We start from the raw sequence: 27840 nt of genomic DNA on the forward strand, positions 1-27840 counted from the left end.
TGCCGGGGTACTGCTGCCCTGTCCACTCTATAGTGGTGGTGCTGGGGTATGAAAGCTCTGTCCACTCTCTATAGGCATTGTGCAGCTCTGTCCACTCTATAGCAGTGGTGCCAGGGTACCACAGCGCTGGACGCTTTCTATAGGTGTTGTGCCGGGGTACCATAGCTCTGTCCACTCTATAGCGGTAGTGCCGGGGTACCACAGCGCTGACCGCTTTCTCTAGGTGTTGTGTCGGGGAACCATAGCTCTGTCCACTCTATAGCGGTGGTGACGCTCCATGCCCATTACTCGAACAGGAACAAAACCCAAATCAACAATCGGACTTCTTACTGACTGTTCCATACAGACAAACCATATACACAGAGACAACTCCATTGTGTGGTTTTCAGGTTCAGTTTTTAATATAAATGTGAATATCCAGGTTGATTTCTTCAGAATATTAAATATACAACTTCTATGTCGGGTTTATAGCGTGAAGAGGAGTCCTACCCAAATTATTGCAATAAACAAGTTACTTGCAGCTGATAGGAGGGAACTCTAGGGGGCGTCATTGCAGTCTACTAATCAGAACTAAACGTCAGGGTCTATTAGAGGGATATGTACGGTCAGGTCTGTTAATCCAAAAACAAAAACGCATCTTAATGGGGTCGTCTGGATTAGAAAAACATGGCTGCCTTCTTCTAGAAACAGCGCCACACTAGTCCACAGGTTGTGTATTGCAGCGTGGCTCCATTATACTAAACAAGGGCTGAGCTGCAATACCGCAAGCAGCCTGTGACCAGGGGAGGCAGTGTTTTCTAATAAAGTACAACCCACTTAAATATACACAAAGGTCTATAAATGGCAGGTTTTATGCCCTTGAAGTCTTCTGCTGTGAGTGGTTGCTCTCCGTTATCAGATACTCAAAGACTCCTGCACAGTCACACACTAACAGGAAGTGGGGTGCGCTGGAAAAAGAGGCTCTCCCCTATAATTAACCCCTTGTAGAGTCAGATTTGTGAACACTACTATAAAACTCTATGGTAAAAAATGCACTTAAAGGTGACGAGCGTCTTAAGAAAATAAAGCCGCGCCCATCACTACCTTCAGATAACATACATGGAATGTGTTGTCCTACTTATTACCAAGCCTCTGCGCTTCTCGGCCTGGTCTTCTTATCGTAAATCCGAGCTCTGCTCTTCGGCCGCTCACATTCTACTTTAGAGAACAAGGATAGGATAAAGAGGTTGTCCAGTTTGGATGATCCACATTTTAGAAGGGTGCCCTTATGCTGACCACATGGTTTCCCGCTGTTGGTATGACTGATGATCACCTGTGATTGTTGCCATCACCTGGCACTAAGTGTTCTATATTCCTGCAGTGCCGCCGCAGGTGAAATGAAGTATTACACTCTCCCCACTGAAATCACTGGGCAAACTGTGTAGTGGATGAACATGTCAGGTCCTCCAGAGCCAGAAGAGCTGACTCTGTGCTCAGAACGTGGGACCTCCTACATTAAAGCTTCTCAACTAGACAACTCATTTAACTATCTCCTTAAAAGAAGGGCAGAGAATTTTGTGTGTCAAATGGGCTCCCCTATGGAACATTGGTCCCTTGTACTCATCATATTTACAGCAGGTGGGTATTACAAGGCACTTGTGGCATGGGTGTGTGTGTGTGACCGGACTCAGACTATCTTCCCATAAACATTTTAAGTCTATATGGACGACCGTATGGCATAGAAAGCTCTTCGAGGGAGAGGTAGTAGGAACTGATTGTCAAAGCCCATCTACCGGAATAATGGAATCTATTAGAAAAACATAAAAATCCATACAGGATGGGGGTCACAAACCGTAAAAAAGTAGCCTTAATGCACAGCGGAAATGGATCCTCCTCTATGAACAAAACAGTGGGAAGAGACCCAGCCAATAACAGAAAGTTATCATATATACTGCCACCTGGAGGTGGAGTGTGGGAACTACACCGATCCCGGTCTACAGTGCCCTGTGTTAGATGAGGAGGGTCTCGGATTTACTGAGTAGCAGTCAGACAGGTCAATCTTTGCTCTTTCCTTCTTAAAGGGACAGGAGCTAGTTTTTTTTTTTTTCTTGCTATTTTTTTTTTTATCTTAAGGAGTTTAAATAGGAGGAGTTCCCCTCTCTCTGTCTCGAGGAGCTGGTCTTTTACTTGAGGGGTTTGGCCACCTGGGCGTATGCAAGTTCAATTTCCGCTTTGGCCGGGCACGTGCTAACAAATTCTTCTCGCTTGTAGGCGTTTGAGAGATAGCGATGGATTCCTGTGAACTCTTCTGGGATTTTAAAGCCTCGATACGCCTCACAGACCACCTGAAAAAGAGAGAGGAAAGGAGAGAGGAGATTTCAGGGGTCTGAAAAACTGATGGGAAGGTAGGAGGGGGATGGAGCTGCAGTTTCTCCATCTCTGCGCTACTGCCTGTTGTCAGAAGGCAGGGGGAGCTATCTTATAGTATCATCCTGGATGACCTTCATCTGCTTCTTCGCTGTTTTCAACATGTATCTAATCTGAAACTCATGCTGATCCCCTTTCCCTCCACCATGCTTTATACTGCAGCTCTGATTGCTCAGATTTAATACAAGCTTAAAAGGATCCTATCATTGGATACCCTTTTTTTCCCCCTCGATAACACGTAGGAATAGCCTTAAGAAAGGCCATTCTTCTCCTACCTTTAGATGTCTTCTCCGCACCACCGTTCAATATAAATCCTGGTTTTCGTCAGTATGCAAATTAGTTTTCTCGCAGCACTGGGGGCGGTCCCCGGTGCTCAAACAGTACTGGGGGCTTCCCCAATTCTGCAAGAGAAATCTCCAGCGACGCCTCTATCTTCTTCTGGAACGCTCTCTCCCTGTGTCTCCTTCCGTCCTGGGCTTTCAATTTTCTAGGCCTCGGGCCGAGCTGACTGCGCATGTCCGGGCCACAAGAAAATGGCCACTTACATAGCTTACAGTGTAAGCGGCCATTTTCTTGTGGCCCGAACAAGAATTGGGGATGCCCCCAGTGCTATTTGACCGCTGAGGACCGCCCCCAGTGCTGCGAGAGAACTAATTTGCATACCGAAGAAAACCTGGATTTCTACCGAACGGTGGCGCGGAGAAGACATCTAAAGGTAGCAGAAGAATAGCCTTTCTTAAGGCTATTCCTACGTGTTATCGAGAAGAAAAAGGATATCCAATGATAGGATCCCTTTAACAAGAAGTCAATGCACATTAGAGCGAGTTAGACTGTCCACCACCACCTTCCCGCTCTCTGGTTGCCCCTGAATTAAAGACCCTAGGCAATTGCCACATTTGCCACACCCCTATAGCCGTTCCTTCCATCAGCTACACAGAGCCAACTCATGGACTACTTCACTTGTACGTCTCTAGACTATGGCCATTTCTCACCTGTACTATGTGTAGCTTAGGGAGGAGGTTGCAGTCAGCTAGCGTCAGCTCATCTCCATCCAGGAACTTACGGCGAGACACGGTCTCTTCTTCGGCGCAGTTCTCATCTATTTCGTCCGGAAGAGGAGTGTTCAAAAAATTGTTCAGGACTCGCAGAGCCTTCATGAGACCTTTCTCCAAAGCTGGGGGGGTAGAGAGAAGACAAGGTTATAGCACGGCATCATACAAAGAACTGCTCACGTACAAGACCATGCTGGGCGGGGGGTGGAATATAGGCCATTACCAGTACCTGGAGTAATACGTCCATTAGTGTATGCTCCTATGCAGATCTATGCATCTCCATGGCTCCAGACTACAAACAAAACCTGTGTAGTCAGGTCATGCGGTCAGAAGTTATACCGCTCCTGCTGTCTTCTCTTTTAGATGACGTATAGACAGCCAAGGAGACTGCAGAAGGAATGGAGCAGCACATGATATGACTACACAGAGTGAGTTTGTAGTCTGTAACCATGGAAAGACATAGGTCTGCATAGGAGCTGCATACAGAATCGTTACGAAAAATGTTCACGTAACTAAGGGATTGTTCAGTCTTCAATCAAAACTCGGGTCCTAAGATAGGACTACACTGGTAAAAAGGTCACGTCATTCCCCTTTATGGGTTACAATCCAAACAGCATCAAAATCTTTTCCAAAAATGCACTAAGGCCTTGTTTGTTTTCAAATTTTCTGCAACGAAGGAAACTCCCTCCGGCAAGATGTGACCTCATGTTCTACACAAACCACAGAAAGAGTGAGCAGTCAGCAGACCCTGGCAGTAAGAGGAAGCTGTGGTTAAGACCGTGGCGGGCTCCCAGTCTTCTACATGCACAGAAGTGAACGTCTTCTGTATCTGACTATTGCATCAGTCTAGCGGTATACATCTAGGGGAGCGGGTCCTGTATATAGCAATGGTATTAAATGGGCCACCCCTGGTGCAGGCCAGGTCACCGCACTCCAGGGGCCCCCTTGCAGTCCCGTGGGGTACCGCTATGGTTTGTATGGCCCCTTTTTAGGATTCCGTCCTGATTTTGGAGGTCCAGGTTGTGTTTTCAGAGGGAATAATGGGGAAGATTAATCAAGACTGGAGTTTAGTACCTGACCTTGATAATCCCTGTGCCGCGGGGACGGAGCCTGAAGGAGGTGCATGCCAAGTCATCTGCAGGGGTGTCGCACAACTGCACCATCTCATAGCTGGCATAGAGTACAGGCACCATTTAGGCCAATAAACGGGCGTAAGTGATCATAAATCGGATGAGGCCTTTACACTCCCCCCCTTCCCCACACACACACACAAAAGAGAACAGTTACAATATTATTAGCAAAATCTAGATTTGCACTAAAATTTGCTTCTCTCATGTTTTTTACATCAGAAAGTCGACATACAAGGCATAATAGGTTTCCCCCACTGTGTGGGGCAGAAGGGAACATGGCGGACCCCAGCCCTCATTGTGCACTTACTTTGGTTCATACCAGGGTTGGGATTCTTGATGTAGGCAGAGAATTTTGCAAAGACATCGAGTCCAGCTGTGTTAGACTCTGGGTTTTTGGCAGCCAACTTTGGATATCTGAGCAAGAAACATACAACACATTAGATGCAAATTAAAAGCGGTACGGCTGAGTAAGCACGGCCTAGTTATGGTCCCTGCACTGTGTGGTTATGTCTACTTGGGTGAGGATATACAATGCATAGATTGTACTTGAGCCAATACAACGGCAAAAATATATATATGTATATTCCCACAACTGGTCTCAAAAATCCTGAACATACATGTCTAGTCTCCATTGCACTGCATGTATAAGGCTTGGTGGTAGTATAAGTTTTCTTTAGGATTATCAATTACTACTGTAATGTTCTACACTATATATATATATATATATATATATATATATATATATATATATATATATATATATATATATATATATATATATAGTCCTAGGAGCCCTGACAGTGTCATACACTATGTATTATAGATATATATAGTCCTAGGAGCCCTGACAGTGTCATACACTATGTATTATAGATATATATAGTCCTAGGAGCCCTGACAGTGTCCTACACTATGTATTATAGATATATAGTCCTAGGAGCCCTGACAGTGTCATACACTATGTATTATACATATATAGTCCTAGGAGCCCTGACAGTGTCCTACACTATGTATTATATATATATATATATATATATAGTCCTAGGAGCCCTGACAGTGTCATACACTATGTATTATATCTATATATATATAGTCCTAGGAGCCCTGACAGTGTCATACACTATGTATTATAGATATATATATAGTCCTGGGAGCCCTGACAGTGTCATACACTATGTATTATAGATATATATAGTCCTAGGAGCCCTGACAGTGTCCTACACTATGTATTATAGATATATAGTCCTAGGAGCCCTGACAGTGTCATACACTATGTATTATAGATATATATAGTCCTAGGAGCCCTGACAGTGTCATACACTATGTATTATAGATATATATAGTCCTAGGAGCCCTGACAGTGTCATACACTATGTATTATAGATATATATAGTCCTAGGAGTCCTGACAGTGTCATACACTATGTATTATAGATATATATACTCCTAGGAGCCCTGACAGTGTTATACACTATGTATTATAGATATATGTAGTCCTAGGAGCCCTGACAGTGTCATACACTTTGTATTATAGATATATACAGGTAGTCCTCGACTTACGACGTTGATACGTTCTTGCGCGGCGTCGTAAACCGAATTTCGACGTACCGTACGGTGCAGGGTGAGCGGGCGGGCATTCAGGCCTCCTCTTCCTCCGATGTTCCGTCCTCCTCCTCCGGCGCTTGCAAGCTGATAATGGCCTGGGCGCATGCGCAGTAGCCGTAATAGAAGCATTATGATACTGCGCATGCGCCCTGGCCATTAACAGTTCGCGAGCGCCGGAGGAAGTGGTCAGGACATCAGAGGAAGAGGAGGCCTGAATGCCCGCCCACCCTGCACCGTACGGTAAGTTTCACATTCTGTTTCAGGGTTTTATTTTACAAGCTCACTTGTAACAGCAAGCTGCCAGCATTGATTTTCCGCAGGCTAGTCCTTGCTAGCTGGGAGTGCTGGCAGTTTTCTGTTACAAGGGAGCTGTCGTAACCACGAAACGTCGTAACCCGAGACCGTCGTAACCCGAGGACTACCTGTATACTCCTAGGAGCCCTGACAGTGTTATACACTATGTATTATAGATATAGAGTCCTGGGAGCCCTGACAGTGTCATACACTATGTATTATAGATATATAGTCCTAGGAGCCCTGACAGTGTCATACACTATGTTTTATAGATATATAGTCCTAGGAGCCCTGACAGTGTCATACACTATGTATTATAGATAGGTTCCTAGGAGCCCTGACAGTGTTATACACTATGTATTATAGATATATATAGTCCTAGGAGCCCTGACAGTGTCATACACTATGTATTATAGATATATATAGTCCTAGGAGCCCTGACAGTGTCATACACTATGTATTATAGATAGGTTCCTAGGAGTTCTAAGAGATAATTTTAAACCCGCTTTTATAATTCACATTTTTGTGTGGCCTCCCTGCTTGGCCATGCTCGGATGACCCACAGAAATGAAAGGAGAACACTGTCATTCTCTCCACTCACTGTAACCAACAACATGGGTTGGGGATCCCAATTCAAGATCGATATGGGTACCAACTCTGGGACATTTAGGACACATCCAGTGGATCCATTAGGGCACATGCATCCCTAGCAGCACCAAGCTACCCCCTACAATACAGATTTGCCTAGTTTTGGGGTAAAAGAAGAAACAAACCCAAAACAGTATTTCTTCTTGACACTTGACATATTGGTCCAACCAACAGAATGGCTGCCATAACTGGGCTCTAAATGTCAACGCTCCTTTATACATTTTTGCTGCTCAAATATGCTGATTTAATTGGGGGCGGCCACATACTTTGGGGGACACAGGACCTCTTCCAGGAATTCCTCTATCTTGTTGGTGTCTGTTCGGACGTCATCTTGGAACATCAGGAAAGGCGGCTGAGCTCCGGGCGCGATATCCTTTAGGCTGACTGGCTTCCTAAAAATATAAAAGTTTTAGAAATGTTGAATTTTGTTATTGTATTATTTATTTATACAGTGCCATTGTATTCTGGCGTTCATCATACAGGCCGCTAAACTGGAAATACTGGATCTCACGTGAGTAACGCAAAGCAGAATTTTATAATAGAGCGAGAAGTGGCCGCTATCGATAAAAGTAACCGACAAGATCAACGAATAAGACAAAGGCGGACAGACGGGGTCCTATGTCTGGGCTTCCACCTAGGGTCCCTGCTTGACTGGTTCCTTGTCAGGATAGACAGGCACCTCAGCAGTCACTGCTCTATTAATTATGCGCCACCTCTGGGACTAAGGCCGGTTACAGACGACCGTGGCCGTGCTCCTGTCCATGGGTCTGTGCACATGACCGTGAATTTCATGGTCACGTGGGTGGGCCGACAGTCCGGTCCGCAAAATATACAACAGGTCCTAGATCAGACAGCTGCTTGTATACACAGAGGAGTGACTAAAAGCACCTGCACCCTAATGCCTACTAGTAAGACCCTGTTCATTCCTACACAATTACACACATGGTAGCTTTATTTTTTACACTGGATGAACTGGAATATTACAAAAAAAAAAAAAAAAAAGGTTGCAAAAGTGTTCACACCCTTCAACTCTTCATGACAAAACAGATATCCCTCCATGCATTTTGCAAACTGGGTGTGGAAAGGAAAACAGCGTTGCCAAATCTTCCTCTGTATGAATGGCTTTACATTATGGCAGGCGGCCATTGCGGAGACGTGATCAGTCCCCGCAGTCGTCTCATCACTTCCCGTGTGTGCACACTCCTCTGTTCACACACGTCGACAGCTTTTAAGAAGCGTAGAGCTGCTGATCTATCCTACTATGTGACGGTCAGCCTCTCCTCTGCCTGTCATGGCTGATACCAGAGAACAATAACGCACAAACAACATAAGCTGACCGTACACCATAGATGTGGCTCTGACAAGACCTCTGATGATGGATTTTTTTCAGGCTTTTCCCCATTCTCAATAGGGAACTGAAAAGTCCAAATTTGTGACCAACAAATAAATAAATTAATTAATTAAAAATTCACTTTATTTATTTATTTTAAACAAACCCTGTGCGGGCCCCAACCCTGACCTTCCATGGACCCACTGATAAGCAGGTACAGGTGCTCTATTTTTGCACATACATGGCAAAAGATATGAACATGTTTGGACTATGGCTTTAAATTAAACTCCCTACTGTATCCAAAATTCACCCTATCACCCACTGGGCATCCCATTCCATGTGCCAGGACTCTGGTAAAACACCACGAAGGGCACATGAGTACGTGTACCACCTGCACCTTCACGGACCCATTGATTTGCTTTAGTGAGCCCAGGCCACAAAGTCATCAGGTATAGGACTTGTTGTAACTTTTGTCCCGGGCTCAGGGTCTCCTACACAGGCCCGTGATATTACATGGGGCTATGGAAAATAATGGGTCAGTGTGTTAGCCATGAAAAACACAACAAGCACGCTGGCCGGGAACAGATTTGTATGTATGGAGCCTTAATAGGGTAATTTTTGAGGAAGGGGCCCATCTTTTGCATCACTTCCCAGAATTGTTTAATCCTTCCACATTTCCGTAACATCTGGATCATCCGCTCCAATGTAACGGAGTATTCGAGGGGTTAAACGTGCACATCTTAAGTGGTGAAAGGTGGAGAGGCAAATGAAATTTTTTTATAGAGGCAATACAGTGGAGACATCATGTGTGTTTGCACGTCCGGCTCCTTACTGTATGTGGGTGGCCTTCTGCAGATGTTTATGGGCACCTGACACAGACAAGCCGGGGGTTTCCATATGCAATTTGACACCGATTTCGGTTCAAATTCGACAATAATCTACATATTATGCATTAAATGGGTGTAGGGGTCAATTCACATGGCCATGTCCAGGCTGGGAAGAAATATCCATAGGGTGGTCACATTTCATTGACTTGGTTGACCTGAGCTCAGCATCATATTAGGAAATGCAGTTGTCAGACCGTTTCCTGACCTTATTTTTATGTGGATCGGTGGCACTTTGTAAAACTTAGTAAAATTCTTATCAGATGTGCAATATATGGATATGCTCCAAGACTAAGTGAAGAGTCACATTTTTCTCCCAACCAAAACCATCCATGTTTTCCTGACAACCTGTTTTTCTCCATATACAGTAACTGGAACAGGACTAGTCTGGGCAGTGGTTGATGGAGACTCCTTAGGTTTTAAGGTGGTGGAATACCCCCGTGTCCCCTCCTCATATCCCAGCCCTATAGGCACAGGCATAACTTGAAGCTTGTAGGCCCCAATGGTAATGGAGCCCCGCTTACCATGTGCTATCTATAACACTGGTGTCTTCAGATGTCTTTTGGCCCCCCTGAGGCTCCAGGGCCTGGTATCGATTATTACCTCTGCACCCCCCATACCTTTGCCCCTCCATGTAAGCGTTATACCAAGAGTTCCTCACTTTTTCATATCCACGGTGGTGACGTTGAATGTGACTCCTTTCAACCAGAGGACCATGAAGAGACGCTGGGAAAAGGGGCAATTTCCAATGGTCTGTCCATCAGAGCCCGCCTGAAGGGGGACAAAAAAAAAAAGAAGAGATTTGGGTTTACAACAGGGAGAAACACATATCCCGCACATTTCTAGGCACACAGATATAGGTTACACATTAACAATATCAACGTTGTGCAAGAGAAGAACAAGGCCGGGGAAGTGGCGAGGGGAGTCAGCGACTGTGGGGAGGGCGGAGGAGAAGAACTGAGCAAATAATGAAGAGGAATTAGTAAAGAACAAGGAGAAGTGGATTATAAAGTGGAGGCTGAGATGTCTATGGAGGAGGGTGCGGGTGACGTGGAGGAGTAGGTGAGCAATAGTCCCGTCTCCATTACTTGGCACATCCGTTCTAGTAAATTCCTGAGTTTTAAAGGGGCACACCCATGTCTTCCTAAACCTGGCACAGACCAGGCGATGTGTATACTGTAAGCAAAAATAGAAGGCCCCCGGGGCTAGATAGAGGACAGAAAGCAGGTAGGAAGGTGTTAAATCAGTAAAGCCTGCAGAGCAAATTGGAGCTGTCAGTGCCGGGTAGAACAGGGTGCAAGACTAAACCATGGGTGTGGAGAGTCTGGAGAGAATACAGACAGCGGGCAAACATTAACAGCACAGAAAACAAAACTCTGCAGGGAGAGATTGGAAGAAGTCAAGACTGCAAAAAAATCAATATACAGAACAATATATGGCAGGCGAACATAGTCAGGGATTGTTGGGGTATGGTCACACACAGCAGTTGAGGTGGGGTTAACACTGCATTGGGAAAAAAAAAAAAGGTTTGGACACAGTTGCAGATTTCACCGGTGAAACATTTCAGTTGCTTAATATTTTTCACCTGCAAAAACACTGCAGCGCCTCAAGTGTGTGCAACGTGTGAACAGACCCATTCATGCAGCTCAGAAGTCTGACTTGTATCTTCACATATACTGGAACGGCTGGGAATTTTTTTGTCCAAATTTTTGGAAGAGAATCCGCAATATAATAAAGTAGGAACAAAGTAGATGAAATTCGAACCAATCTTTACATGGCACAGAAATGGTCTGCACAGGAACCGACCGGCAGTAGGGATTTGTGTTTGTTGCAGAAGTTTGAGGAAGACAAAACCCAATTGTTGCAAATTTTGCTGCAAAATTTTCAGGTGCAACAATTGTAAAAAAGAAACAAAACCCATTGTCCTCAACTTCCCAGTTTTTATCTCTTGGTAACGCCATCTTAGACCCCCGCCAGTATCCGTACCCTGGCCGCTAGTTATGGCACGTCATCATTGGAGCTAGACGACAGAGACCAGCGGGGTATAGATTTAACATGGACGTGGCTGAAAATTAGGAAATTGGGTATACAGCTGATCTGTAGCACCAACGCTGTATCATAATAAGTAAAACTTGGGGCGTACTTGCAGCTGTGATTTGTGGATTTTCACAGCAAACCCGGTACATGTTGAACAACAGCAAGCCGAAATCTGTGAAAAAGTAATGCAAACATATAGAGGAAAACGCTAGAAGTTTTCAATACTTTTTAAAAAATTATCTTGATTTTTTTTTTGTTATTTTTAGGTAATATTTCTCTCTATATCTATATTTTATTTTTATTTTTTCCACTGAAACTGTGATACCCCTTTAAGAAAAAGAAACGCAGGTAAAATAAACTCCAGGAGAAATATTTTCTTACGTGTCCAGTCAATAATCTCCTACAAAGGAATGAAGTTATTTTTAGTTGGCCACACCTGTCTTAAATGACTGGATTAGGTTCGGTTGCGTGACAAAGGCGACCTAACTAGTGTCCAGGTCATGTCTGCCATATTAGGGACCTGTACAGGGCCTGGGGTTGTAGTGTTGGGTCATCTGCAACATAAGTCTGGACATCATCTCCAAGTTAGTAAATGTAATTTGCATATCTTTTTCCCAGAATTCCTAGGGTAGGGGGGGATATCGTCACTCCATAGGGAGAGACCACATTTAGGTGTGTGGAGTCTTATTAAGCCATTAGCGCTCCACTGTGCAAGGGAACATGGGAAGAATATGCAAATCTGACTTCCATGATGTAATTAGGAAGTCAGTGCCTCAGTCATGCTCACCAATAGAGGGCGCTCACTGAAGATGTGCAAGTCTGTCTTCCATGATGTAAATAGGATGCAAGTGCCTCAATCATGCTCACCAATAGAGGGCGCTCACTGAGGATGTGCAAGTCTGTCTTCCATGATGTAATTAGGAAGTCAGTGCCTCAGTCATGCAGCCCAATAGGTGGCGCTCCCTTTAACACGATGCCCGACCTTCTCAGAGGCCTTTGTTTGCAAGACTCCACACACCTAAATGGTGGTCTCTCCCTATGGAGAGACGATATCCCCCCAACCCTGTCTAGAAGCTTCTCACCTCTGCCAGGTCAGTCCTCTCTGCACCAAGCTGACGAGATGCAATAACACCGAAACAGCTGTCCTTGGCTGACTACCTGGTAAAATCCCAACATCATTGCAAACAAAGGCCTCTGAGAAGGTCGGGCATGATGTTAAAGGGAGCACCACCTATTGGGCTGCATGACTGAGGCACTGACTTCCTAATTACATCATGGAAGTTAGATTTGCATATTCTTCCCAGAACTCCTAGGAGAGCAGACAAGACTTCTAAGTCTCCCTAAGCTAATACAGGGAGTCTCTATAAAGAAACAAGACGCCCCTTCTGGCCAGGTGTGACCACTGCAGGATAGAAGAGTCGCCAATTCTGTAACCGTGGCTTTGGAGACCTGCCACGTATCCCAAGCTTATATGTAAAATTTTATTGCTACCTAAATGGTATTGTGACCCCGGGGCATGGAAACCAAATAATGAAGTGTTTAATAGCAAAATAAAATAATCTGTGCACCGAAATAGCTGTGAGCAAGAAAGTACACACACCACACCCCGACCCTACAAAGAGATGAGGTCACTGAGTAAACCTTCCATAGGGTGGTGTCCCACCAAATCACCCGGTCCCTCCCATAGGAAAGGGCAAGTCAGTGCTGAGAGTTCTTCTTATAAGGGGCAGGATTACTTGTAAGTATGGCCTCTCCCTCCTACAAGAAGAGAATTATTACACTTTTCCTGCCACAAGCTGGCATCGGAGCCTTGAATTCAAGAGCATACAGAGGAACGTGAAAGATCTTCTCTTCTAATACTGCTGGGCATATCCGGGATGTGAGAGTCTTACGGGTATTGTCGGAGAAGGGCTAGCTGTGGCCAACAAAAAGATTGGACTTCAAAAATTGGCATCGGAATGCTAAAAGGATCAAAGAAAGCTTCTCGTTGGCTGCCAAGGTCAACACCAGAGTCTTCAACACCTCCTTATGAGTCATGGTTGAAGAAGTACCCATGCTCAAGTTCAACAAAAAGACTCAACAATAACTAGAACTTGACAACAGAAATGAAGGGTTCCCATTCAATGTCTTAGACTGATCTTTCAACAAGGGTTGGATCCGAAACTTCCTAAACACAAGTGATCGTTGATACCCAACCAAATGGTGGCAAAGAGGGGTGGAGACTGTTCACGCACAAAACATCAACCTGCCCATACACCTTTAGTCAATACTAAGCCGAGACAAAATTTTTGGGTATCGGTCAAGCATCTCATGTGTATGGAAGCCTCTTTAATCTCTACAATGATACATTTTGATATACTGACACTGGACTCCATTGGTTCTTAAGACGTTATACCTCGTTGTCATCCAAGGGTTTGCTTGGGTTTGCACCCACGGGTGCAGGCTATACCATAGCATCTCCCCAGGGCCTTCAAAATTACCAATCACTCCATGGATCATGGAAAGGAGATGAAAGACAAATTCTCATTCTTGTAGTCAGGGGTGGGGGTATCAGACCATGAACACTCCAGTTGTGGTCATTCCGCTAGCACATTGTTCCCATGAATTAGTTGAACCAATGGTGGTGTCCTATGTTGTAAAAATGGGGGACAGTAGTAAAACGCCAATGATGGAAATTTTTGGCCAGAGAAAAAGGACACGCCATAAACCAGATTCAAAAGCCGTTTAAGGATGTGCAAACAAGACACCGGATCCCGAGGACAACATCTGCTTTATGTAACGCAATGTGTGCCAAAACCACAAACCGAGAAGGCAGGGGGTGCAGTAACTCCCAACATTGCTTTCAGGAAGTGATACCGAGTGTGCATAACAAAAAATCTATAGGCAGACAACTGTGCAAAAGTTTTAGGCATATGTCGAAAAATGGATGCAATGTCTTCACAAATAGAAGGGTTAATAATTTTTGGAAACGAGCAAATGAAGTGAATTGAAAATATAAATCCCTTCACGATTTGGTGTGACCTTTACCCTTTAGAGGAGGAGTCCTGGAAGTGATGTAGCCCAGATCTCAGCATCGTCCAGTCTGTCTGAGATGACATGAAGAGACAGACGGATTGGAGCAAGCAACATCCACAGAAGAGCTGGGCTTAGTTCTCCAAGATGGCGGCGGGAACAACCTCGCTGTCCAATTCTACCAAAAACTGTCTGCAAGTAACAAGAACTGATGAGGGGCAAAGGGCAAAGGTCACACCGAATATTGATGGGGGTTTACATCTCTGTTTTCTTCATTCACTTTCAAACATCCAATAATTCATCAATTTGAGGCCAAATTAAAAGGATTTTATAGGAATATTAATTCTGCACTAGATTTTTACGTCCCCTCAACAATTAAACAAGGAAGCCCGATCTGTTCTTGTAATAGGCGTTGAACTGAGCTTTTGCAGACTTCCCAATATGGCTAATTTTCTACATCACAATGATGGGTGAGGGGCCGCATAGTAAGAGGCTAGAATTATGTACGAGCAATAGACCGTCAGCTCAGGAAACGAACCGCAGACAGGAAGAACCGCGCCGCTTCACAACATCGTACACACTCGGTAGGACAGGGGTGTTACTGAAAATGTGACCAAGGAGTGCAGGTGTAAATAGGATGTAAATAGGGGCCAAAGATTGTTCTATTAAGTATCACAAAGAAAGTCATTGATTGAATGGGGCTCAGCGGCAATAGCAGACACAGCCAGGTTTGGACTGACTTATGAAGTCCCCGAGTATCCTCTGGTGGCCCGGGCTATAAACTATAATAATGGGCTCCAGATGTCCAGACCAATTTACCCCATTGACCGGTTATTCAGGGGCTTCTTCTTATGGGATGAGTCACAAGTGTTATAGATTATTAACCTTATATATATCTTCTACATGGACTTGCACAGGTGCCTGTATATACAGGGGGTCGGCCCTCACAATCACCAACCCTGGTAGGCCCAAGGCCTCTGAATCAGGAACAGGATAGAGCCCAAAAAACACACATGTGCCTCGTACCGGACATAAGCAGATTCCGACCCTGGATCCCCTTTAACATTCTTAGCATGTTTGGTCGAGTAGAAAGGCCTCAGATTTTCTCCGCTGCTAATACAGACGATTTAGGCCTCATGTATGGATAATGTATGGATACCTATACAACTCAGGCCTCATGCTAACGTGTATGGATACCTACACGACCACATAATCCCTACAGATAGGGAGTTCTTAGGGTGGAAACTAAATTCTGCGTGTGAACTTTCCATGTGGTTCGCCTCAATTTTTTTCCCGCTAGCGGAAACAAAAAGCGAGCGGCTCCCATTGTAGTCAATGGAAGCCTTTTTTACAGGCGGATTTTGAGACGGATCCACATCAAAATCCACAAGCTAGCACTTATACTTCTCCCTTCTGGAATATTTATTGGTGGCTTTGGCTCAAAAAAAATAAAAAATAAATTTTGCAAAGTCTGCAAAAAAAAAAAAAAAAAAGCTGTGTTTCTGTAAGATGGGGCCTCAAATTTAAGTATGAAAGCAAAAATATACTTTTCTAGCAAACACAGTTCTTGGCGCATGCGCAGATCAGTTCTGCACTATATCTGGTGCCGTGCACTGTGGTTTTACTGCCGACATCCAGCCTAGGCGTACTGAAGCCAAGACTAACTATAAATAAAATTATAAAAATAATAAAATTAAAAAATAAATCTATAATATTTGGGGTATTAAACCTTTGGTCCACAACGACCCAGTGCTGGTGTAGCGTCCAATATTTAGGTGTAAAGCCGCATTGTCAATTTTGATAAAATTGTTCTGCTACATAAAGTTCCGATTAACCCTTGCAGCCATAGTAAACAAGGGCCTACACAATCTCGGGGGGGCAGAAACGTCAAGCACTGGGTATATACTACCTGTGTACTGTATAGAGAGACCGTCACAGTTTACACAGAAGCCTCCTGGGACGTCACATTCTGCAAGGAAATACTAGAACTTCTTCCCCTTAGAAAAGAGACGAGCGGCCAAAACCACCAAATATGAGCCGTTGAGTCAACGGGAGTTTCTACATTTCCAAAAGTTTCCACTCAAGCAAACAAATGAGAATATCAGATGGCAGCCGCGGTGCCGGGTCTAATAATCTAGACTTGTGATGGAAAGTTTGTCTGGTTTGGAAAACACATTTTCTTGCACCCTATTAGTAGATTCTGAGTCAAGTTCCTCTGCGCAGGACCGTCATCCCTTGGGGAGAGCGAAAAGTGGTTATATAGAGTGTCACTTGCTCTGGAGGACCCAACCTGTCCTTCATTACACAGAAAATACATTGATTTGAATGGACCATGTGTAATACTTCATTTCTCCTGCGGAGGTGCTGCAGGGAAACTGACTACTTACTGTCTGATTGTTTCCCATTACAGCAGCCCACTGGGGGCCTTAGCAAGGGTGTCACTTATAGTTAAGGGACCCTTGTAAGTGCCCAAAGTGGAAATCCACCTTAAGGGAGAGTGTGTCAAACCCTTACCACCTACTAGGCTGGGTAGGACATGCTAACTTACCTTTGTTTCCACAAATAATAGACTTAGCAGTTCAGAAGAAAAGAACTTTTATCTCTTACGCAAATAAAGTCACAAGTGCCCCCAGGGTGATACCAAGTATGACAAGTGCCGTGGCCAAAGATATTGACGTCACGCCATGGAGAAGACATCAATCAAGGCTTTGGGCAAGATTTACTCACAAGAGTTGGAGCACTTGCTAGGCTTGGGACCGCCCTCTGGACACCTATGACCTAATTTGCATAGAAGAAAATGTGCTGCAAATAAACCAAAAATTTATGATCGCAGATATTATTAAAGGGGCGTTTTAGTACAATCATGTTAAAGAGGTTGCCCAGGTTTTTTGGCAAGGCCAGGGAAAGTGAAGAAACCCAGACTGAGCAAAGAGCAGAACAACCCATACTTACCTGTCCCCAGTAGTCCGGAATCTCCCACCGTAGTCCAGTCCTGCTGCTGCGGGCAGGGGGAGACGTTTCTAGTGACGTCTCAGGCCGCTGTGGTCAGTCACGTGCGTCAGGGACTTCCAACAAAACAAGACCCCGAAGCCGCAAGACTGGGCCACAATCGGAGACATCGGCGCCCTGGGGACAGGCGAGTATAGCTTGATTTTTATTTATTTTTTTCACCTAGTGCTGCAACTTCTACCAGGTGTTGATGACTCCACATTCATAGGTCACATGGTACAGCAACAGCTCAGTCCCATTCAAGTGAATGGGGATGAGCTGCAATACAAAGCACACCCACTACGATATGTCCGGCACTGTGGTTGGGAGTCAGGGCCTCTTCAACCAGCTGATTGGTGGGGGTCCCAAGTGAAATTGATGACATCCTAAGGAGAGGACATGTAAGCCTCAAAATACCCTAAAAAAACTGTGACATCATGGCGGACAACTGTATCTATAAGGACCAAGAGCAGAAACCAACAGGCCCATACATGAAGGGTCTGGTGAAACATATGGCACTACATTCAGCAACACATTATAGAGGTATAGCAAACATGGAGCAAGACAGAGAAATACCGTATGGCCACACCAAGGAGGTTGTTACAATAGTCCAAGTGAGCAATGATAAGGACACACAGACGACTGAGCAAAGAGCAGAACCATAGACAAAAGATCAGGCCAGGGCAGAAAATACCCATAAATGTAGATACAGTAATGGCAGAGGTATTTATGGCCGTGCGAGGAATGCAGCGTTTATCAAGAATGGGGACATTGATAACGGTACGTCACAGTATATGGTGCGCGGCCGTGAGTCAGTCCCCATCGTAACAATGACACATTCAGGACTTTCACTATAGAGCCTTTAAGGACAACGCCGGGTTATCCTCGCAGCTACGAGAGCAAGCCAAAGTCATAAAAACAAGTGACTTTCATTCACGCAACGAAGACCTCGCAAGGCCTGTAAATGATCTACTTTATTATAGCGGTCAGTAATAATCCGGACTGTCAGCAATCCACGACTACTGGGTGAAAAAATTGTAAAAAAAATTGAGAAATCGTAGGTCTTATTAAAAATTTGCAGCAGTGTTGGAGGCGCTGATGTGTGATCACTATTATGAGTCACAACTACCGGGAAAGTCACTTCATATAGAAAGAACATAGGGCACAGATCACAGTTTCTACTCTATAGGGGGGGCATTTTTAGCACGGGGTCGGTCCCATCTCATGACAGTCTTGGTGTCTGTCCCCCAAACTGGAGACCAAAGAAGCTTACGCAGATGAGAAAGCGGAGTCCCTGTGATCGGCTGATGATTAGGGGTTCAGCGCCCGGGGTTCTGCAAAATGTCTAATGTTGTGGTGCCAACAGTCAGTGTTACAATTTTAGTGGGGATAGCTCACACTCTCATGTACTTGGGGACTTCCTGACCAGTTTTGGTCCTATGATGGGTCCAATCTCAAACACAATGGTGGTCCAAGTAGAAGATACCACAATTTGGAGCCTATTGTACCAATTTCCAAGGAGTTGCAGGAGGTTGATAGATTAGAGCTGATAGAGGAACCGATCAGGGATTATGACCCTTTTATTTTTAGGGTAGATAAGCCACTGCCAGAGGCGCCCGACATCAGCTCCATTCCCTACCCCCAACACACGTATGCTTGTCCAGACAGAGCGTTCGTAGATACTCGGGAGTGGCGAAGAATAGTTGTCCAACAGTCAACTATTTATGGGCATTTTTACAGAGTGTCCCTTTACGCTGAATTACAGGGGGCGCCCCTGGCTGTGGGCCCCTATTTAAAGCCTAAACTCCCTAACTCATGGAAAGGATTGTCTTCTTGAGCCAACTCTACGATCGGACAGCTGTCCTAGAATGTCCGCCACATCAGTGGTGTCCGCACATAGACATACCATGGGAATTTCCCAGAATCCCCTACTACAGGAACATTACTATACCAAGTATTGCACCTACAGGGACCAAGTTCTCCAAGAACAAAAAGTCCTGCAACTTGAGATTCATGAATCTGACAGCAAGAAAGAAGTTTCTGACCCTCTTACCGGCCGTCATTGAGTGGATTTTTAGGATCCACGAGGAGATTTACACATCGACAGAGTATTTTAGGAAACATTTCTTCAGGATAAGCTTTGCAAATAGAAAAGATCTCCTAATATGGAGACAAGGAGCAAAAGGCAGCAGAGAATAAACATGAGATACTACAGTAGTAGATGCAGACTATATACAGCTTCCCAGGGTCGTCTCAGCCTAAGCCTGCACTATAGGATTCTATCGTGGACTCGGACTGCTCGGGATTTGGTTCGGTACAACCTCTGAGCTCAGTGATTGGGCTACAAAAATCCTCTGATACAGGTCATAGGATAGGACATCAATTTGTCCAAAGCGGTACAAGCTGACCAAAATGTGTTTTTTTTGTTTTTTTTACAGACACGGTAAAAACCTGCAATATATACTGACATGCTGTATATAGAAAACCTGCAACACACATCAACTTAGAGCCTATTCAGACGACTGATATCTGTGGCCATGTGCTGCCTGGTATTAGTCAAAAACATAGCATGCATTTTTTATGGATTGGGGTAACAGTGTTTTCCACACAAGTCTGCAAACTGTTGCTCTGTGCAAAGGACTGAAGATTCTGCAAATTTCACAGAATCTTCTATGTGCTTGTAACAACTTCTGCCTACTTGTGTGGTTACAGATGAGATATTACTCACAAACAGAAAGCAGCTTTACTGGCTCTGCTCATACATTGTTTTTTTTCTTGTGTTTTATCTGCTTGGCTGCGTGTATTTGCCTTGTATTTGCAGTACAGAGTCCCTGGATCTCCTACTATGGTCAGCTATTATGTTCTCAGTTATTTGCTATTGTATAGTTACTCCAGGCAGAACATGATCAGTAATGGATAGGCTAGGGGACAGACTACTCCATGTCATACATGCCCACAGCCTCAGAGAGAAATGAAAAATGTGCTGCAGCCATAATGTGATTATTAGCATCAGAAAAACTGATTGGACATCATGTGTGAAACAGTCATAGATCAGACGGCTCAGCAGGACTGCAAATATTTCAACATTTTAGGAAAACCCTTGAAAAACACATGGACGAGTCTCAGCTTGGTCATGTGAACAGACCCGAACAATGCAGAATATTTTCACAGCATGTGCAGGAGATTTACAGAGATCACATCTACACAACCCAGAAATTTTTTTCTACACACAGTGGAAAATCTGATATGTACAACCTGTAAAGACACCCGAAAGATTTCTGGTTTCTTATATGGTCGTGGAGGCCTTTGGAGCCCTCCAGTCTAGGGTCTGGTCTGAATCCCACCCAGGCAGCCCCTATAACTACCCAAGAGATTTGTGACTCACCTAAATATCTTGAATGGCATCATTATTGTACTGACATTGACCCAGTGCCAAGAGAAACTCCCGGGCGTCACTACTAATTCTGGTTGATGAATAATCTCCAGTATTACCTGACGTCACCTGCTGATCGCAGCCCCAGTGACTACCACAGTCCAAACTGCTACTATATTGGAGCACCCAGTGTAATGCAATAAAACACTAACACATTACAGTGTAATAGACCGTAATACGCAAGACGGAACGGTAAGCGACAAAGTGTTTTGTCCTTGTGAATCACTGTTGCATTTTTTGTCAATATAGAAATGAGTTTTTTGGAGCAATGAGGGTGCTGCCATTGCTCCAAAGGTCGATTGCATATTGACAAAAGTGTCAGTATATCAGCAATGGAGGTACCAGTTCTGGTGACAGTAACCTATCTATCTGCAGGACTGGGGTGATACGCTGGTTCTGGTGACAGTAACCTATCTATCTGCAGGGCTGGGGTGATATGCTGGGTCTGGTGACAGTAACCTATCTATCTGCAGGACTGGGGTGATACGCTGGGTCTGGTGACAGTAACCTATCTATCTGCAGGGCTGGGGTGATATGCTGATTCTGGTGACAGTAACCTATCTATCTGCAGGACTGGGGTGATATGCTGGGTCTGGTGACAGTAACCTATCTATCTGCAGGACTGGGGTGATATGCTGGGTCTGGTGACATTAACCTATCTATCTGCAGGGCTGGGGTGATATACTGGTTCTGGTGACAGTAACCTATCTATCTGCAGGACTGGGGTGATATACTGGTTCTGGTGACAGTAACCTATCTATCTGCAGGACTGGGGTGATATGCTGGTTCTGGTGACAGTAACCTATCTATCTGCAGGGCTGGGGTGATATGCTGGTTCTGGTGACAGTAACCTATCTATCTGCAGGGCTGGGGTGATATGCTGATTCTGGTGACAGTAACCCATCTATCTGCAGGACTGGGGTGATATGCTGGTTCTGGTGACAGTAACCCATCTATCTGCAGGGCTGGGGTGATATGCTGGTTCTGGTGACGGTAACCTATCTATCTGCAGGGCTGGGGTGATATGCTGGTTCTGGTGACGGTAACCTATCTATCTGCAGGACTGGGGTGATATGCTGGTTCTGGTGACGGTAACCTATCTATCTGCAGGGCTGGGGTGATATGCTGGTTCTGGTGACAGTAACCTATCTATCTGCAGGGCTGGGGTGATATGCTGGTTCTGGTGACAGTAACCTATCTATCTGCAGGGCTGGGGGGATATGCTGGTTCTGGTGACAGTAACCTATCTATCTGCAGGGCTGGGGTGATATGCTGGTTCTGGTGACAGTAACCTATCTATCTGCAGGGCTGGGGTGATATGCTGGTTCTGGTGACAGTAACCTATCTATCTGCAGGGCTGGGGTGATATGCTGGTTCTGGTGACAGTAACCTATCTATCTGCAGGGCTGGGGTGATATGCTGGGTCTGGTGACAGTAACCCATCTATCTGCAGGGCTGGGGTGATATGCTGATTCTGGTGACAGTAACCCATCTATCTGCAGGGCTGGGGTGATATGCTGGGTCTGGTGACAGTAACCTATCTATCTGCAGGACTGGGGTGATATGCTGGTTCTGGTGACAGTAACCTATCTATCTGCAGGGCTGGGGTGATATGCTGGGTCTGGTGACAGTAACCTATCTATCTGCAGGGCTGGGGGGATATGCTGGTTCTGGTGACAGTAACCTATCTATCTGCAGGGCTGGAGTGATATGCTGGGTCTGGTGACAGTAACCTATCTATCTGCAGGGCTGGGGTGATATGCTGATTCTGGTGACAGTAACCTATCTATCTGCAGGGCTGGGGTGATATGCTGGTTCTGGTGACAGTAACCTATCTATCTGCAGGACTGGGGTGATATACTGGTTCTGGTGATACTAACCTATCTATCTGCAGGGCTGGGGTGATAGGTTACTGTCACCAGAACCAGCTTATCTATCTGCAGGGCTGGGGTGATATGCTGGTTCTGGTGACAGTAACCTATCTGCAGGACTGGGGTGATATACTGGTTCTGGTGACAGTAACCCATCTATCTGCAGGGCTGGGGTGATATGCTGGTTCTGGTGACAGTAACCTATCTATCTGCAGGACTGGGGTGATATGCTGGTTCTGGTGACAGTAACCTATCTATCTGCAGGACTGGGGTGATATGCTGGTTCTGGTGACAGTAACCTATCTATCTGCAGGACTGGGGTGATATGCTGGTTCTGGTGACAGTAACCTATCTATCTGCAGGACTGGGGTGATATGCTGGTTCTGGTGACAGTAACCTATCTATCTGCAGGACTGGGGTGATATACTGGTTCTGGTGACAGTAACCTATCTATCTGCAGGACTGGGGTGATATGCTGATTCTGGTGACAGTAACCTATCTATCTGCAGGGCTGGGGTGATATGCTGGGTCTGGTGACAGTAACCTATCTATCTGCAGGACTGGGGTGATATGCTGGTTCTGGTGACAGTAACCTATCTATCTGCAGGGCTGAGGTGATATGCTGGTTCTGGTGACAGTAACCTATCTATCTGCAGGACTGGGGTGATATGCTGGTTCTGGTGACAGTAACCTATCTATCTGCAGGGCTGAGGTGATATGCTGATTCTGGTGACAGTAACCTATCTATCTGCAGGGCTGGGGTGATATGCTGGGTCTGGTGACAGTAACCTATCTATCTGCAGGACTGGGGTGATATGCTGGTTCTGGTGACAGTAACCTATCTATCTGCAGGACTGGGGTGATATGCTGGTTCTGGTGACAGTAACCTATCTATCTGCAGGACTGGGGTGATATGCTGGTTCTGGTGACAGTAACCTATCTATCTGCAGGACTGGGGTGATATACTGGTTCTGGTGTCAGTAACCTATCTATCTGCAGGGCTGGGGTGATATGCTGGTTCTGGTGACAGTAACCTATCTGCAGGGCTGGTTCTCAGGACTCTAAAGCGGTTGGCCCAAAAACAATATAATGATAGACCTGGAGTTCATATACAAGTGAAATCTAAAAAGCAAGGCCTCAGGCTATATGTGTAGCCTTAAAACACTATTGAGCCCTGGGATGAGGGGCACAAGGGCCGTGGCTGAGTCCGGAGCACAGACGTGGTCTTGGTATGTCAGTACAGGATGTTTATAGATAAGTCACACTTCCTGTAGGATTCGGGCAGCTGTTCTCATAGGAAGTTCTCCTATTATCTCACACTATGGCCTCCATTACTCACCAGGCCTCCCTTACTTATAAACTGTGTGTCATTCAAGAACAATTCGCCTCCATCCCTGAGCCCAGACCCTTCCAAGGGCCGCATCACTTCCATGTAAGAACAGAAGTCTGGACCCATCGCCATAGTCATGTACAGCTTTATGGCCCGCTTTATGACCATGACTGTTCTCATTGACTGGTCAATTAAAAACAATGCAACTGGTTCCTGGAGTGGTGGAACTGGCTGGTGTATTGTGTCCATCCTTGCCGTATACAACGCTCGTAATACACTGGTTTGTAGGGTTTGCAAGTTAATATTTGCTGAAGGGGAGGATGCCTGATACAAAACAGCACATTCTGTGTGCACAGAGCGCGTTATTGGTGGGGAGACAGAGTCCAAAATCCAAACACCCTGTGCAATACAGAAGATCCATAGGAAGCCATATTACAACTCCCAGTATTCCCATGCCAGGAGTTGTAGTTTCCAAACAGTTGAAGAGCCACAAGATCACTGCCCTAAAGTGTGAAGGGTGAAGCTAAGAATCTTGTAGAACCTGCTTCTAATACCATAACCAAATATGCACAACAATGTTCTCTTGGACCATGGTCTCCATGCTGTGGACCTCCAGCTGTTGAGCAACTACAACTCCCAGCAGGCGGTCATGACATGCTAGGAGATCTGCTTGGGCAGCAGCAACAATTTGGAGACCACATGAGATAGGTCTTCTCATATGTTGGTCAAGTTCTACTGTGGCTTCCAAAAAGGAAATTCCGAACAGTGGGTCTCAAGTCTAAGAGTGGGACCAAACAATTGGTCTGACATGAAGCTGTGGTGGCCGCACCTGTGATGTCCGCCATGCTTCATCCTCACGGGCCACAATAAGCAGCTGGTTGACATGCAAATTCTCCTCCATGGAAGAACTGCTAGGAGAATCTCAACAACATAAACATGGAAATGGCACACGCTTACAGGTATAAACATCATTTACACTTTCCACGACAGACAATGCGTGGTCAAAATAGGAGGTCGGTGCATACTGGGAGTTGTTCTTTGGAGACCAATGATTTGGGAGACACCTTATCGAGCTAACACCTCACTACCATTTGGAAAGCTTGTTCCATTTACTCTAGGACCCCCAAAGCTACGAATACCATCTTACTCTTTGGAATGATACATCTTTAACGCTCCATAAAGATTCCGGGATGGGAATAATGATGGCTTCAGGATGGGACATCAATATCAGATTGGTGGAGTTCTCTCTTGGCACCCCTGCCGATCAGTTGCATGAAGGGGTCTTGGTGATCTACCTTCAATATTCTGGTCCCATAACACTCCTTTAATAGGATGTGGATTACTAGAAGGATAGATTCCGAACCACTGATTTTTACCCCAATCATTCTCATCAATGGCCAAATGGTGGAAGGAACACAGTTGACCTTAAAGCACAGTTGATGGAAGCCTCAGGGAAGTTTTCCCTTCCAGGGATGTTTCCATTGGCCCTCACCCATAGAAACTCTTGAAAAATGGCCTACTCCATAACTACAATCATCAGCCATGTTGGAGATCATGGTCACTGCTCTGCCCCGTATACTCATGCCCTGTATACCCACTTCTGTCTTCTACATGGCTAGGATTAGCTGCCACGATGCTAGAGAATCTATAGTAGTCTACTGATCTTGAGGTCCTTCTGCAAGTATTTAAGTAGAACCTTGAAGACAAAACTCTTTCGACTGCCTATACCATCCGTCAAGCCATCTTATTCCCACACCATGGATATGTCCCAGATGCCGTCTAGTTACAGATAATCTGTTGAATATTTGATCGAATTAGTCAATAATTGCTCGTAATATTATAAAGCAAAAGATATTTCCCTCAGAAACAGGAAGTCTGCTCGGCTGATTTTGGTTGAATAAGTGAATGGAGAGTCTCTCACATGCGTGGCCTTCTCTGATTCACTTGCAACCATGAACGGGGCCCTGTTCTTGGGTTAGATGGATCCCAGAGGTGTGATCTGTATCTATCCTATGGACAAAGACATACATGCCAAGATAGGAATACCAGTGTATCTGCTGCAATACCAGACACACCCTGAGGACACGAGTGGCGCTGTTCTTAAGACCAACAATGGTATAAAAGAGCAGACAATAGTCACTTTTCTACAAACATGTTTCTGATGACTGTTATGAATGACTGTAGGGTTTTAGCATAAATGACAAGCCATACAGGCCATATTGCAAATTTCTATATCTATCTAGTGCCTACTATTCACACATTGCTGCAAAAAAATATGTTACGACCCCGGTGTGTCAATACACACAAACCACCTATTGCATTGCTGATGCTTTACGATCCCACTACGACACCCAACAGAATATTCAATGTATATTTAGTCACGCTGCAATACCAGCAACGACGAGGCCATAAGACCTGACCATGGGCCATAGAGGAAAAGTGCAGTCAGTCTCATTATTTACTAGGATCCACCATCTCCCATCCCCCTTCACCAACAGCCTAAACCTGTTCCTCTACAGAGTGACTCCAAGTGACCATTGTGCACAAGATCCGCATGGATAGACCTGGATAGACCGGCGCGTCCTACTACATTTAGTACTATTAGTATTTTACCCCACCATTTACATATCAGTTCCCATTTTACTAGAGCTACAGGCGCACACGTGCTAAAATTTACGTATAATGCAAAAATTGAGTCTGCAAGCAAAGAGTATTTTTTGGGTCTGTAGGATGCGCCAAGTAACTCGTAAGGGAGCAAGCCGGCAGGGCACGTGCCATAAGTGCCGGGGTTGTAAGACTCTGAGCAAGGGCAACAAATTTAATCCTGCCCTCTCTGGTGGAAATTTTGGGTGAAAAGATTTGAAAATGCCATAAACACCCAAGATTGGGGCAAAGGGTATATGGACCAAATAATTAACCCTGTCCGAGGTGTCGGACTTGCTAGAGTCCAGTTGAAGACACCCAAATTTCAAGGGTCCCCAGGGAACCTCAGGTCGATACAGACCATCTGATATGGTGTATAACTTTTTTTTTGAAGCGTGGGTCCACCAAGTCCAGTGGGCTCTGGCGTCTTCTCAGATTTGGGGTGACCACATAGGTCTATTGCTGTACTCAGTGGTAGACACATCTCCTGCGCATCGACCACCGGGAACAGAAATATAAACCACCTGGCGCCAAACGCTAAAGCAAGAAAGAAAGAATCGATACGGTAAATAGATCTCTGCACGCTCGATGCTTCCCGATAACCCCTCGTAGGGAGTGTCACTCCCACCCTAGACATACATTACAGACCACTCATTCATCTGTAATATACAGTTCTCTTCATACCATTCAGATTCTTAAAAACAATTTTAAATTTTTTATTTTTTTTTTAATTTTAGCAAATTGTCAAATTTTACCTTTTCTGGGAGAACTGGGCAAGGAACGTAACCACAATGACCACTCCACCAGAAGCTCCAACGTGGATTTCTAAGAGTACTACTCATCTGTTGGGAAGGGTATAGCGGCTAAATTTGCCTTTCGAGGCCTCTAGGAAAGTTAGGTTGGAGCCATAGAGTCACACCGCTAGCCACCCAGCTTTCCCCCATCCTACCACCTGTTGCAGAACAATGACTAAAGTCGCATCAGATACGCTGAAACCAGATCCTACGCGATCCTCACCTTGACAAAGAGCTCCACCTCAGCCTGCTCTGACATCTTGCTCGGTTCTTTGAGATTTCCGGCTTTGGATTGTGCACGGTCCACAGATAAATAAAAGTTTTGCAGTAGAGAAAGATCCAGAGAGTGCAGTGTGAATGGGTGCTGGCTGCTGCTTTAGAGAC

General features: G+C 45.1%; 1 protein-coding gene across 1 annotated transcript; it reads right to left on the bottom strand.

Annotated features, from left to right (window-relative positions):
- Window positions 1–374: 374 nt before the first annotated feature.
- CLIC1 (chloride intracellular channel 1) lies at window positions 375–27840 on the bottom strand. Its single transcript, XM_075259973.1, has 6 exons — window positions 27680–27840; window positions 10010–10119; window positions 7401–7526; window positions 4896–5002; window positions 3399–3580; window positions 375–2324 (listed from the first exon to the last, which is right to left on the bottom strand). The coding sequence occupies exons 1-6, from the start codon at window positions 27713–27715 to the stop codon at window positions 2163–2165; spliced, it is 723 nt and encodes a 240-aa protein (XP_075116074.1). The 5' UTR covers window positions 27716–27840; the 3' UTR covers window positions 375–2162.

This window comes from Leptodactylus fuscus, chromosome 11 (genome assembly GCF_031893055.1).
Source record: "Leptodactylus fuscus isolate aLepFus1 chromosome 11, aLepFus1.hap2, whole genome shotgun sequence".
Taxonomy (NCBI): domain Eukaryota; kingdom Metazoa; phylum Chordata; class Amphibia; order Anura; family Leptodactylidae; genus Leptodactylus; species Leptodactylus fuscus.

Bases quoted from the DNA above. Each gene is read 5' to 3' on its own strand.
- CLIC1 (XM_075259973.1), bottom strand. From the start codon at position 27,715: ATGTCAGAGCAGGCTGAGGTGGAGCTCTTTGTCAAG. The intron at 10,120-27,679 runs GTGAGGATCGCG...GTCCCCCTTCAG, and splicing joins AGGTGGAGCTCTTTGTCAAG to GCGGGCTCTGATGGACAGAC. The intron at 3,581-4,895 runs GTAAGTGCACAA...CTACCCCCCCAG, and splicing joins CAACCCTGGTATGAACCAAA to CTTTGGAGAAAGGTCTCATG.